At 40.8% G+C, this 13959-nt stretch overlaps 2 protein-coding genes across 4 annotated transcripts in view; one reads left to right on the forward strand and one right to left on the reverse strand.

Moving 5' to 3' along the window:
* Positions 1-219: 219 nt before the first annotated feature.
* On the reverse strand, positions 220-8990 carry CNIH4 (cornichon family AMPA receptor auxiliary protein 4). The gene is made up of 5 exons (XM_052806561.1): positions 8866-8990; positions 7396-7464; positions 6239-6351; positions 1008-1148; positions 220-421 (listed from the first exon to the last, which is right to left on the reverse strand). The coding sequence occupies exons 1-5, from the start codon at positions 8932-8934 to the stop codon at positions 394-396; spliced, it is 420 nt and encodes a 139-aa protein (XP_052662521.1). The 5' UTR covers positions 8935-8990; the 3' UTR covers positions 220-393.
* Positions 8991-9350: 360 nt separating this feature from the next.
* Positions 9351-13959, forward strand: part of NVL (nuclear VCP like) — a 43550-nt gene continuing 38941 nt past the window's right edge. For 2 of the 3 annotated variants that reach the window (XM_052806804.1, XM_052806806.1), the window contains exons 1-5: positions 9351-9509; positions 11089-11162; positions 12326-12378; positions 12467-12563; positions 13454-13508. In XM_052806804.1, the coding sequence (XP_052662764.1) occupies positions 9453-9509; positions 11089-11162; positions 12326-12378; positions 12467-12563; positions 13454-13508 (336 nt within the window). In that variant the 5' untranslated portion in view covers positions 9351-9452. Of the gene's footprint in view, positions 9510-11088; positions 11163-12325; positions 12379-12466; positions 12564-13453; positions 13509-13959 lie in introns of those variants that run through there. The other variant, XM_052806805.1, reaches the window with a different exon arrangement.

The raw sequence follows: 13959 nt of genomic DNA on the forward strand, positions 1-13959 counted from the left end.
ACATCCTGACACCTTTCAGTAAGAAGCAGACATGACTGCTGCATTTAAATTTGTTCTGGAACTACCATATTACCAGCCCACACTGCTGAAATGAGTTTCCCTTCTCACCATTTAATTCCTATGAGATCAGTTCTGTAAGCAAGGATTTCATCTTACAGAAGCAGCAGCTCCAGCAGTTTGGGTTGTAAAGGAACAAAAACAACTGCTACACAGATCCAATGTCTTTTGAAAATATTTTATGTTAAAAATACAGAAAAATACTTCTTGTTCAAAGAGGAAAAATATACTGCATGACAACACTTATCTAGGTTTGTTCGGAAGGTGTCTGTGGCTCCGCAACCAGTCACTGGAGTGATGACCCAATTTGGCAGCTAATGGTTCTTTTTCAACTTCTCAATCATTTATCAAAGCCAGAATCATACTGTGACAAAACAGAAAACATGATACCAGTGGATTACTGAAGCATGTGCAAGTAGGAACAGCTATCATTTTCATGAGAGAACTGCACTTGATTCTGAAATAGAAAGTCAAAGCAACCATGCTATGTGCTTTGCTTATAAAGACAAGGACTGCAGAAGTAATACTGCAGCAGAAGAACAGTAGTTCTTCCATCTTGTAGTAAGTGGCCCCATCACAGAACTCATCTGTAACTTAGCCAGATCAACTTTATTTTCTAAAACAGAACTTGAAAAATAAACTTGGTCCTCAAGATTATTTCCATTCTAAATAGGCCACTTATTCTAGGTGCTGAAATCATGTAACCCTCTATATTGTAGTTAAAGTGGTTTTGAGATTAAGGAGTAGCCTGAGTTTCCAAACAATGTTTGATGAGAAAGAATAAAGGCATATAATGAGCCTGCAGATAGCTGTCAAAATATATTATTGAGGCTTAGCAGGATGCAAAAAGATAACATACGAATACCAGCAATTACACTAGCGGAATAGAGGAGATAAAAATAACTGGCAAACAATTCCTTTGTTCCTTGGGAACAATTTTTGAAACTAACCTGTAAAGGTACATGAAGAAACAGAGCAGATGAAAGCCTAGTTTAATCATGGCTTCCTTCATGTGCGATTTCAGTTGTCCTCGGTTATGGATCTCTGTGGGATCAAATACCCCCATGTTTCCACTTGGCACCATAATGTACCTGAAAGTTTAAGAACAAAACAAAAACAAAACCAGAAGCATAGTCATCAAAACATTAGGGAGTGTTGTGAAGGGGAGGGGGAAAGCTTGCACAGAAGGGACTTTCATCTAAAGACACGTTTCACAATTCAACATAAGTAAGCTCTCTTTTAATTCTGTTTCAGGATATTGCGTGTATCTCTGCCACTACAACCCATGAACAAAGAATAAGAGGACAAGAAGTACTAAAAGCATCAGCCCAGCTTCCCATGTATAAATGGGAGAATTTTCAGGTAATAGCCAATTCCAGTTCATTTTAATTGCTGTTTATGGTTACTTGGTGTTGCGAAGGAAACATCCACCCACCGTGGAAAGATGCATTAGATGAAAGAGACTAGAAAAGAATTAATTTAGATAAGAATTAGTGATTTATTTACCAAAAAACCCCACATAGATAATCACAAACTCCAGTGGACAAAACAAGATAGCATAAGACAAGACAAAGGATCTGCGTATTATTCCCATCTTTGTCACAACCATCCTGCTTTATCTCAGCAGAGACACTGAGGCTGACAGGAGGAGAGATTGGGCAGAACTGAAGAAGTTATGTACTGCTGTCCGAACCCAAATAAGAACAAAAGCTGAGTGAAACAAAGCGAAACATAAGCAAAAGGAATAATAAAACCAGCAAAACAAATGTTTATGTCCTGTGAAAATTCAACAAGCAGCACGTTGCTTTGTCGTAAGCATCTCCCAAGAAAGCAAATGCAAGCATATGAAGTTCTCACTCCATGTGAGCTTAGTATAGAACAGTATTGTTATTTCACTTAAATGTCACACAGGCTCTACCTTCCTGGAATAATACTCTTTCTACACTGGAATTTAACTGCCCATCTTACACCTGGAGCAAAAGCCAGGTCTCAGAACAGAACACTTTTGGATTTTCTTTATATACTTGAAGAATGGCACCACTTGTACTCCAAAAGGCACTCCCCCACCTCTTACAGCATTCATTATTGTGCTGGTTTCAGCTGGGATAGAGTTAATTTTCTTCATAGTAGCTAGTATGGGGCTATGTTTTGGATTTGTGCTGGAAACAGTGCTGATAACACAGGGATGTTTTAGTTATTACTGAGCAGTGCTTACCCAGAGCCAAGGCCTTTTCTGCTTCTCACCCCACCCCACCAGCGAGGAGGCTGGGGGGGCACAAGGAGTTGGGAGGGGACACAGCCGGGACAGCTGACCCCAACTGACCCGAGGGATATCCCAGACTATACGATGTCATTCTCAGCATATAAAGCTGGGGGAAGAAGAAGGAAGGGGGGGAATGTTTGGATTGATGGCATTTGTCTTCCCAAGTCACCATTAGGCATGATGGAGCCCTGCTTTCCTGGAGATGGCTGAACACCTGCCTGCCCATGGGAAGTGGTGAACGAATTCCTTGTTTTGCTTTGCTTGCGTGCACGGCTTTTGCTTTACTTATTAAACTGTCTTTATCTCAACCCACGAGTTTTCTCACTTTTACCCTTCTAATTCTCTCCCGCATCCCACTGGGACGGGGAGAGAGCAAGCAGCTGCATGGGGCTTAGCTGCTGGCTGGGGTTAAACCACAACAATTTTAATAATAGGAAGGGAAGTAAGGCAACAAGAAACAAGGATGTTTTCTAGCAGGAGACCAAAAAAAAAAAAAGTTAAGACCACAGCATTTGTCTGTCTTTCACAGAGGCATTAAAAAGCACTGCAGCATATTTGACTAATAAGAAAGACAATTATGTCCCATTAAAAATAGTTCATGGGAAATACTTACAATTTGAAATTCTCTTCTAAATTTGAAGTTTTAAGCAATTGTTCTATTTTTAGTATTATAACACAAATTATTGTCCATTTACTGGGAATGTAATGCATTTTATTGGAATAAAAGGAAGAACACAAGTTTCCTGTACTAATTTATCCTAGAAATAGAGTGCATAGTTTCCTTATATCTCTAGGATATGAATGCCATAAAGGTAGTATTTATTAATTTTGCATTTTAAGAAGAATGATAACACTTAAATGATGCAACTTAATTGCGGAACCTGGGACATAGGTTTTCCAAGAGGCCCACAAGCTTTTATTATACATCTAAGGAAACGTAGTCATGGACACAGCAATGCTAGATGCTGACAAACCCAACTCAAGCCAGTTCTCATACTCTAAACAGGAAAAAACTTCTGCAGCAAAGCCACACAGAACAAGAAAACTGTCAGCTTTAATGAACATACACATTAGTGCCTCCAGTAGCTCCATTCAGTGGAAGCTGCTGCCACAGCAACAGGGCACTTCCCTCCAGATTAGACAATTTTGTAAAGGATGTGGGAGTCCCGGTAAGAATTTTCACTGTATTTTAAAGATTTTTTTTTTTTTTAAACTTTTTTTTCCTACTTGTTCAGTTTTAAGAGGGGTATGATCTACTTAAAGACATGGCAAGAATCACATCATTTGGACATATTGCCTCAAGCAGGTCTATATAACAAAGAAGAAAGGGAAATGTTCAACTTTTTTTTTTTTTAAAGAGTTGCTTTCTTTTTGCCTACTCACATTCAACATTTCCTTTGTAATTCTTGCTTCTTTTACATAGTAGCAGGTCTAAGAAATATTTAAGACCTAAAAAAAAAAAAACCTATTTTGGAATATGATTAGTTTTCAAATAAGCTGCTTCAATATCTAGTTTTAAAGCAAGGAGAATGTGAGACAGTCTAGTTTTGTCTCACATTCTCCTTGTTTTAAAACTAGATATTGAAGCAGCTTATTTGCTATGGCTCACTGGAGATTACTGAAATCATTGAGACAATTAGTAAATTAAGCCAGTACTGCCTGTAACTGCCATTTACTCATCAAGATTAAGCAGGTTTTGAAGGAAAGATAATAAGGGGAAGGGATGATTATCCTACCTTTCTCTCTATTATCACTTAGATATACTACAAAGCACAGACTTCTTCAATCTCAACACAATTATTTTTATTTCTGTACTCATCTTGGAGTAGAATGATAATCTTAAACCTTTCTGAATTCTTCTGCAGCAACATTTACTCCAGAAATTGGTTACCGAAACTCTATAACATATGAAGAAAAATTCAAACACATTCAGCTGATGCTAAAAGTTTGCAGCTCGTGGTAATGGGTTCACACTTCATCTGTTGCCACTTAATCCTAGTTTAGTAACTGACACCTTCTCCTCTCTTCAGTGTATTCAAACTACTTTACAGTCCACCATTTTTCTGACTACCATACCTTTTGTCCATTGATCATTGCATCAAATGTAAGTTCTATCCCAAAACATCAGATTTCCTTTACAATGCTAAACAACTCTCTTGCTTTCGCAGACCTCTAACTCCTTCACTACAGATAGGATAGTCCAGGCTATTGATGTGGGTGAAACTCCTCGATCCTCAGGAAGAAGGCAGGATTAGTAATACAAGCTTAACGTTTTGATTTCTTTTGGCAGGACAGGCAAAGTATCGTATTGTCATATTCATTTACTGCTGACACCACACATCTAAAATTGAGGAAACAATCCTGGATTTTAGGATATTCAGAATGTCTACCCCATGCATGACAAATATAAAATGAGAGCTGTCAATTCAACACAGCAGTCAAAGCTTACTGCCTGAAGTGTGGAAATGGAAATAATAGTATCTTTTTGAATTCTCTCTGACCAGGTTTAGAAGGGAAAGCAAGTGGCTACTTTAAACATTAACATAAGTAAGCAAAAAGAAGCAGCAAAGGGGTAACCCGTACAAGAAATCTTCAAAGCTTCAAAGAAAATACATTCTTTCTCTAATGTCTCTGTAGAAACAGTCTAGCCTAAATGAAACATCAAATGCAAATTCCATACTTGCCAGCAGATACCAAAGGGAATACTGGTCATTTTGTGCAATGGTGTATAATACAGCACATACAGGTGGCCAAACAAAACTATCCCTATGTGTCTGCATTTAGGCAACGTTTGTTTATTAAGCACCCAAGTTACACTGTCTCATATTACTCCAGCTCAGAAACATCTGAAGGCTTTGCTAGCAGTTTTGTAGAAAACAAGGGTGATAAATGCATGGTTACTTTGCCCAAGAACAACAAAGTTATCAGTAAAGGGATCCTGAGCTTCTTTTTAATGAGAGCTATGAAACCTCTTGTTTAATTTTAACAGCAACTCCACCTATCCCTGCAAATAGTTAGCCCTAGGAGGTTCAGGCAAACAAGAATTACAGCCAACTTTTCATACCTGTATGTTTAAACATTTGGTCTTTTGGACTTCCCATAGTATAGTGATTAGAGACAATTTTTGACAAATCCACACCCAGTTTTCATTAGCATAACACCTGTAAAGGTTCAATTCTCTGCACATCAAATGATACAAAATAAAAAGAACATTTTTGCACCGACAGTCCCAATGTTGCCACATGGAAACCCCTACTGGTAAGTAAACCATTTCAAAGCAGTGGACAGCCCAGTATACAAAGACCAGTAACACTGACAGTTGTCATAAGATGAAAAGTCTGCAAATCTTTCCAAATACAAAGAGGCAAGACGGGGGACCAAAACCAACACAAATGAGGGAGAGAGACAAGACAGTAAATGAAGGAGGGCACGGGGGATAACACCACAAACATGGGGGATAACAAAAGGCTGAAGAGAATAACTTTTTATTCTCCCAAATCCTCCCCAACCATCACCCATGCTGACCTAAGTATTTTTACGTGGATATCACTATCAGACATACAGGCACAGCATGAAAAACATTAACAACTACGTTTGCAGTACTACTTCACAATCCCAATTAACATACTATTATTTCCTGTGAACTTGGGAATGACTCACAAATCAAGGTTCCTGGGCACTAGAAAGAATGCAAGGAAAGGCCAAAAGTTTCATATCCTTTACACTGGTGGGTTTCTTGTAATTTTAATTGCAAGGAGAGGAGAGTTTTATGTTAGCTAGATCCATGAAGACAGTTAGCAGCTCAAGAACGTAACTGAAACATCTCATCATGACACCTTATTTATCTTCATACTACGCTTAAAGCTAAACTAGTAACAGTGGGGGAAAAAAAAAGCACACAAACCGCTTTGCACTTACCGATATATATTCCATGTTGCTACTGGCAAATTAAGGAGAAAGATGAACCAGTGCAATGAAATAAGCATTAATACCGTTACAACAGCATGGCCAATCACCTCAGGGACCACCCACTGTAAAAAGGGAAGAAAAGAAGAGAGTTATATGCACAAATGTAAATTCCTTTCTGAAAGAGAGATCTATATAGAGTTATCATCTGATTTTAATCATGCAAAACTCAGACAGAAAATTCGTAGCAGAAGCATGCAATTTCATCACAACACAGGGAAATTAAGACCTTCGGACAGATTCCACGTAAGCAAGCCAGAAATCAGGCCCTAAGATATTACAACAGAGGTACTTTATCCAAGTATTACAAGAATTTCTAGAGAGAAGCACAGCAGCTGTTTGAACACAGCTATATTACACAAGCACTTAAGAAAGCGAGTTAAGAAAGTATACAGCGCTCATTTGAAATCACTGCAGAGAACAGTGGATTTAGGAATGAGAGAAGCAGATAATTAAAATCTGCACAGACACAGGACAAACACCCTTAGGCTTGGAACAGACAAGAAAGTTGATCAATATGAAAACTGGCATAGTTAAATTGGGTCAGCCCCTAGCATTAACACATTTTTGGCTTGATAGTATCCTGTAGCATTCTCTCTTACATTAAGAAAGAAAATACCTTTAAATCAAAGTGAACACCCATGCGGAAAGGCCACACTGATTTAATGAAATCAGTTTTAAGCAGATTTGTTTAAAATAGTACTTTTCCTTCTCACAGTAAAACTCTCTACTGTTCAAGAGAGGTTAGAAATTATACAGGAGCATCAGAGAAAGTTGCTATAAAGATCTGAACAGTCACGAGTAGACAAGCTTGGTGTGGCACACCTACAAGAACGAAAGCACAGAACTCAAGAGCTCTGCGAAGAGTTAAGTCTTAGTCCCAGGAATTCAGAGTAGCAGCCCATCTCAGAGTCAGAAGAACAGCCTTTTGTGACTGAATTTGAGCAAAGAAGGGTATCCGAAAAAGACAAGCAGACTGAAATAAAGGATACATGCAAAATATCGCCAGTCAAGGCTATTCAGATATACATTACACCCCTGTTATTTGTGATGTTAAGATGAAGGACTGTTTTCTTAAACCACATTAAATGCAAAGAAGAATAATTTACTTTATTGAGTTTTGAGCAGCATGATCTAGCATTAATGTAGTCACATTCCAAATCTGATAATGTAATTATCTGGAGTCCAAGATAAGGAGAAATTGTATGGTAACTCAGAATACACAAAGCTTTATTTTTATCCAATAAGTTGGGGAGAGCACTCTGCTCTCAGCGTAGACTGTCTTGTTCTATAGCTGATCTGCCAAAGGCACGTTTCAATTATTTACAACTCATTCCTACTTTAGGGAGAAAGTTAGGTCACGTTTTATCATCAGGCCAAGTGATTTTATGATGTTTTTCCAATGGCAACTGTTGCACAAGTGCTAAAGTTCAGTTCAACACTTAAAACAGACCAGGGAGGCAAACTCGATATTTTTAGTATCAGAATTATTACTACAGCACTTGAAGCCAGAACTTAAAAGGAAGAAAAAGTTAATGCACTTTTTAAACTCTCCTCACAATAAAGCTAAACAGTGCAGTTTTAAGAAGTGGATCTACTTTTTTTACATTTACAGCAACATTGGATTGATTCATACTTTGCTAGGAAATAAGAGGGTAACATCATTAGCAAATGAACTTTCAGCAACTGAAACATGAAGATTGCAGACAGAAAAGTCCTTTCAAAAAAGGCTGAGGATGCACGTGTGCACATCATCATGCTATGTCCTGTAAAGCTCATACTCCTTTTCTCCAAGGAAAAGAAAAAGCATGAGATTTTTTCCTATCCCTAAAAAAGTCCTTTCATTTTTCAACAAATAACCTATCCTTCTAGGATTAATTTCTTTCAAGTGCTTCTGTACTTCTTTTCTGTTAGGAGAACTGGCTAGATTCTGAAACAGCACCAGGATTTGAAAGAGTGCGAGAGCCCGTTCTCTTTTATTCAGAAGAATAAGAAAAAGAAGCCAAATGAGTGCTTTTACATTCTAACAATGCCAGAGCAGCGAAGACTGCAGGCAAGTTTGTAACAAAGAATATGGAAATTCTGTTTGTCAGGGAACTCACAGTCTCCCAGCTACCAGCTCACACCTGAAATAAGAGGCAGGTATCCTTACAGTTAAAAGGCTATCGGGTGGCCACATTTTTTGAGGCCTGGGTAGTTTCTGAGGGGGTGAAGCATGCTTCGACACCTCTTCCTCTACACCAACGCCGAGCACACGCTGCTTCTGCCGAGGGACCGTGTGTTTTCCGTGGCACCGGCCGCACACGCCCGCGGCAGCCTGCAGCCCCCCGAGCTCCACCGCTCGGAGGAACGAACGTATTTCGGGCACTGAATCACTCGCCCTTTCGGGCACCCCCCGCCAGCGGCCATTACCCGGCACAGGCCCTCACACCCCGCCGCTCCCAACCCACCGCCAACCCGGCGGCCGCGGCCGCGGCCCCGGCCCCGCTCGCCCGCCCTCAGCGGCGCCTCAACGGGCCCGGCCCACCTCGGTCCCGCCGGGCGCGGGCACCCCTCCCCCCCCACCAGCCAAAGGATACGAAGTAGACGGAGAGGAAGATGAGGGCGCAGCAGTCAATCAGCGAGAAGATGAAGACCACCGACTCCATCCCGCCACGGCCGCCGCCCTCCCGGCTGCCGTACGCTCTGCCTTCCCCCCTCCCCCGACCGGGCAGGGCCGCCCCGCCCCGCCCCGCGCCCCGCGGCATGCTGGGAAATGGAGTCCCCGCGGCAGCCGGCTCCCGGGCCTCCTCAGGGGTGACAGCCGAGGCACGTCCCGGCTCTTCGCGAGGGCGCTGTCGTGGCGGTGCCGGGGACCCCGCGCAGCCCTCACCGGGGCGGGGAGGGGCTCTATTTTGAAGCTTAATTAGCGGCCCGGCGCGTCAGAGGCGGGAGAAGGGAGCGTGCCCACAGCAAGGCCCCGCCGCCGGTCCAGGCGGGCAGTTCGAAGGGGGCTGGCGGCGGTGCCGCCGCTGCTGCTGAGGCGCCCGGCCGCTGCCTGCGCGCAATTCCCGCCCGGCCGCTGCCTTGCGCGTAGTTCCCGCCCGGCCGCCCCGCGCAGGCGAAGCGGTAGGACAGCCCCCGGGCCGGCGGGGAGGCCCTCGGCCGGGGAGGGCGGCGAGCCGCCATGCGGAGCCGGCCGGGACGCTTCGTGGACCTGCGGCTGAAGCAGCGCGTTAAGCAGGTACCCGCCGTCGGCAGGCAGCGGCGGCCGGCCGGCGGCCCTCGTCCCCGCGGAGGCGGTCAGCCGGTGGGGGTGGGAGGCACGGCGGGGCTGGCGTTTCCCCCTTCTCGCTGAAAGGGGCCTTGAGCCTCCGGGCCGCTGAGGTGCGGGAGGGAACGGCAGCGAGGGCCAAAACCCGGCCTGGTCTCTCAGGACTTTAAGAAGGCCTCTGAAAAGGTCTTTCCCTTAAATTTTATTTTATTTCTGTTTGTTTGTTTTGTTATTTTCTTCCGTCCTCTTCGGTACTTCCGATCCTGAACCTGGGTGCTATTTCAAGTGTGAATTGAATAGTAAAAAAACCCCAAAACTCACACTTTGGGCAGATGTAGGCAAATTGGAAGTGTTTATGTTTGGAAACGTGTGCATCGGTTAATTAAATGTGTGAAGAAAGGGAAAAAATGTGATTACTTCCACAATACACGTGTGAAGAGTGGGGAGATCAGTGATTCCTTCAAGTGGCTTAGTGCTGTGTTATATTTTATGAATATTTATGGTGACTTTGCAAATTAAGCGCCATTTTTCTGTGTCTGTGTAGAAGTGTACTCTGCTTCTAATTCCTAAAAATGTGAGCGGCTCCTTGAGGGAGCTTGCTTATTTTCCTTTACAAGATCATAGTGGCTGTGTCTTGATTATTATGAAATGAAAGAGCCAGCTGGATTTATGGTAGGCTTGATATTTTCTGCAGGTCAGTAGCTGCCCATGGGTAATGTGAAGTGTAACATCAAGTTAAAAAAAAAAATTCTGTATTCAATTTTAAGCAATTTTATTGTTTTAAATAGAGATACTAATTTAAATGAGATTTTGAAATTCTCCTTGCTGTGACATTTGTGATACTATATCTTTTAGGGATATTCTTTCTCTCTGTTTTCTTTTTTTAAGAAGGAATCCACCATTACTGTATTGAAGCTCCTTCTCACTCCTAATTTGGAGAGTGGGGGAAGAAAGGAAATGGAGTACAGTTGTACCTGAAATTTAGTACATTTTCTCACACTTGAATAATTGTGATTTGAAAATGGGTTGGATCAGCTGCTGTCAGAGAAATAAAAAAAGGCTTGATAGAATTCACTTTCATTTATATACTTTTCTATAGTATTCTTTGAAGCATCTTGCAAAGATTAAAGTTCTTATTATGACAGTATCCATACTGATGTAGATTGTTTCATTTTTAAGGTAGGAGATCTAAAACAAGGCGGTTAACTGAGAGAAACCAAGAACTTTAGAAGGATTGACAGTAAGATGGTGCGTGGGTTACAAAGTCGTCATCTTTCTTAATAAAAACAATGGAGTTGCACTGGCAGAAATCACCAAAGCACCAAAATGCTTTTCCCCGGGAAACGTAGCTAGCTCGTTATCTGTGTCTTAATAAGCATTTCCCATTTCATTGGGAAATACTGTCTAGTGTGTTCCAAGGCAGTTCAAAGCTGTTTCTGATTTTCATTTTGACTTCTAAGAAGGGTAGAGTTTGAAATAGGCATATTTGATCTAGCTGTTCTGGTGAAGTGATTGACAAAGATTTTATTCACTGCTTTCTTCATTTCAGTATCTTGCAAGTAGTAAATGTGGCCAGTATGTTGACATTGGAATTCTAGCATCTGATTTGCAGAAAACCTACAGGTGAGCAAAGATTTGTATTCTTATATTCTACATTCAAAATATGGACTATATTATCTTGTTACTTTGCATTTGTGTCTTTTTAATAAAAATTTTAATTTTCTTTATGTTAACTTTATTACCAGTTGTTGAGGTTGGTTGAAACAATAAGATCATTTCCACTCCAGTGTTTTCCTCTGCTGATATATCTAGTAACTGATATTTTATTAACGCATTGGCATTGCAAGATCTAGTTGCGGTTCGTTTTTTATGGGTTGCTTTTTTTAATTAAACAGCTACAGATGCATTACATGTTGGTCCTTAACGCAGTGAGCTTAAAATACGAGGGAAAATAACACTTCAGTGCAGGCAGATGGGGGAAATAGAGGATTCAGTAAGACACTAAGTCTTGCTCAGTTGCTCAGCAGGACAGTCAGTCTTGCCTAATTATTTTTAGGCTGTTACGCTTTTCTGGGTCGGGAGCAAGTCTGTGTTTCTGCAGATCATTGGTGGGTGTTGGGGGTTAATGAAGGTGGAGAAGTATATTCATTCATGTTCGCATGTTCTATTTATTTGTGCCTTGTTAGAGAAAGGGAGCCAAAACCCTCGCTTAGGATGCTTACAGATCTTGGGTTTTTGTTTTGTTTTTCCTCTGTCAGCTATTGTATAAAAGCAAATAAATAAAATATACCCTCAGTAAGTGAAAGTAAAAGGTTGATGATTTTTGTTTGCATTTAAGGATGCTCATTGAATCAGGTTTTCTCATACTGACCATTATTAATTAGCACAGTTATTCCTCACTGGACTGTCCTTTCTAGACTGTAGTCCTGTGGCTATATGTTCTTGTTTGAATAAAAATTTAAAAATGGGTCATGGTGTGAAATAGAATCCAGTGTGTTCATTTGAACATTGCTGCTTCTCTATATCTACAGTTAAAGAGGACCTTAATAATTTTTATTAAAGGTCCCTTTAGAGACCAGTGTAGTTTAGTGGCTTTGCTTCATCCCAATGATTGAGCTATTCCAGGCTTAAGAAAAAACAATCACATTCTCACATAGTTTGTTTTTTTTTAATAAGAACTTGTGTAGAAGCTCAGGTATCAATTTACAATGTATTTTTTCCACTGAGAATGACAGTATGTTGAGGGAAAAAGTAGTTGGTGTAACCTCTTTATTTTGTTTTTTCAGTGCAGAATATGGACGAAGAAAAAGAAATGCTTTTAGAATACAAGTTGAAAAAGGTAGTTCTGTTAGTATTATGTCTAAGACGGGGAATTTTTTGTTTATGCTTTGGCTGTTTTCTTAACATGTTTGAACTTTTTCTTTCAGTGTTTGGAATAATCAGTAATGAAAAAGAACATGAAGATTTAGCAGTTTTAGAAGCTGAACATGTGGCAAAAAGAGCAAGACAACAAGAGAAAAATGAGTAAGAAGAATTTTTACCATTAGATTACTTCAATAATGCCTCTAGTATTATAATTTTTTTAAAGCTTTCTGTCTTCATATTAAATTTTGGTAGTTTCAAGATTACAGATAGATCCTTGATTTCCCATAGGCTTGTCTTCATCAGAAGTTACCTGTAGTTAATGGAAGCACTTTTTTCACTGAAGACAAGCAGATACTAGAGCCAATCATGATTTCTCTGTTATGGGGAACATACAACCCTGAATTAGTGGATATCCTTGGGGATTCCTCGATAGTTTTCCAAGGCCCCAGTCCTCATGTGATTCAGTTACTTTGTTTTGTTTTGTTCTTAATCTTTCTTGGGGGTGAGAGATACTGGCTAAATCTGAGAGATAAGACTACAGGACAGGCTGTTCAGAGTAAATCACTGTTGGCTATGAGATTGGAATTAAGATCTCCTGACTCCTAACCCAGTGCATAGTCTCACGGACCATTCTGGTTTCTCTAACCTGTGATAGATATTAAGGGTCTCGTGGGAAATAGGACATTGTTGTCAGAAGGACTAGTCTAGTTCAGCAGTGATTTGCTACTACTTCCCTTGTGCCAGCATTGGTGATTGTGTGATCTCTTGGTGAACTGAATCAAATTGATCCTACATCACTTTTTTTTAGGACTGTCTTCAGTCAGGTTGCCAAATTAATCCAACTTATCACAGACTTGGAAAGGATGCATTTTTTAACTCTCCAAAGTAGTAAATTTAGAGCATGCAAGTCAGGAATTTTTCACCAGTCTCAGGCTACATATGATGGTTGTGGGGAACCTCGTTGTAGAAATTGCATTTGTTTTGTTTTGTGGGTGTCTCGCAGTTCTGCTCTGATACATTAATAGTTTTTGTCTTCCTTCCATGTGAAGGACTGCAGGAAGTGCCACAGATGACTCTGATTATGATGATTATCCAGAAGATCTAGTAAGTTGGATTTTATTATGATCATTTGTGTTTGTATAACACATGATTCTATGTGGTGAAATTGCAATGCACTTGGAGAGTTTAAAAGTGGAGATAAAGATGAGTTATAGTCAGAGTTGGCAATTCCAACTGAGAATCTGTAGAGCTAAAAGGAGGCTATTTTCTGAAGAAAAAGGAAGAACCTGTGGTAGGGAATCACTTTTGAGGAAAGCACACTGGGGGCCTGAAAGACGTGGCATTCAAATGAATGAAATGATTGGAGGAACTGACATACCTGACTGTTACTAAAAGAGGTGACTGTCAATTAGCAGGGGTCATTTCAGGGTAAATCGCAAAGGCTGTTGCCTCCTTAACCAGCAGATGTAGTTTTGTATGCAGTCATTTGATTTGTAGAGGAGTGGGTTGGAAGATGCATGACTACTTTCTCCAGCAGGGATAATGCTAAATGATG

This window comes from Harpia harpyja, chromosome 13 (genome assembly GCF_026419915.1).
Source record: "Harpia harpyja isolate bHarHar1 chromosome 13, bHarHar1 primary haplotype, whole genome shotgun sequence".
Classification (NCBI taxonomy): Eukaryota; Metazoa; Chordata; class Aves; order Accipitriformes; family Accipitridae; genus Harpia; species Harpia harpyja.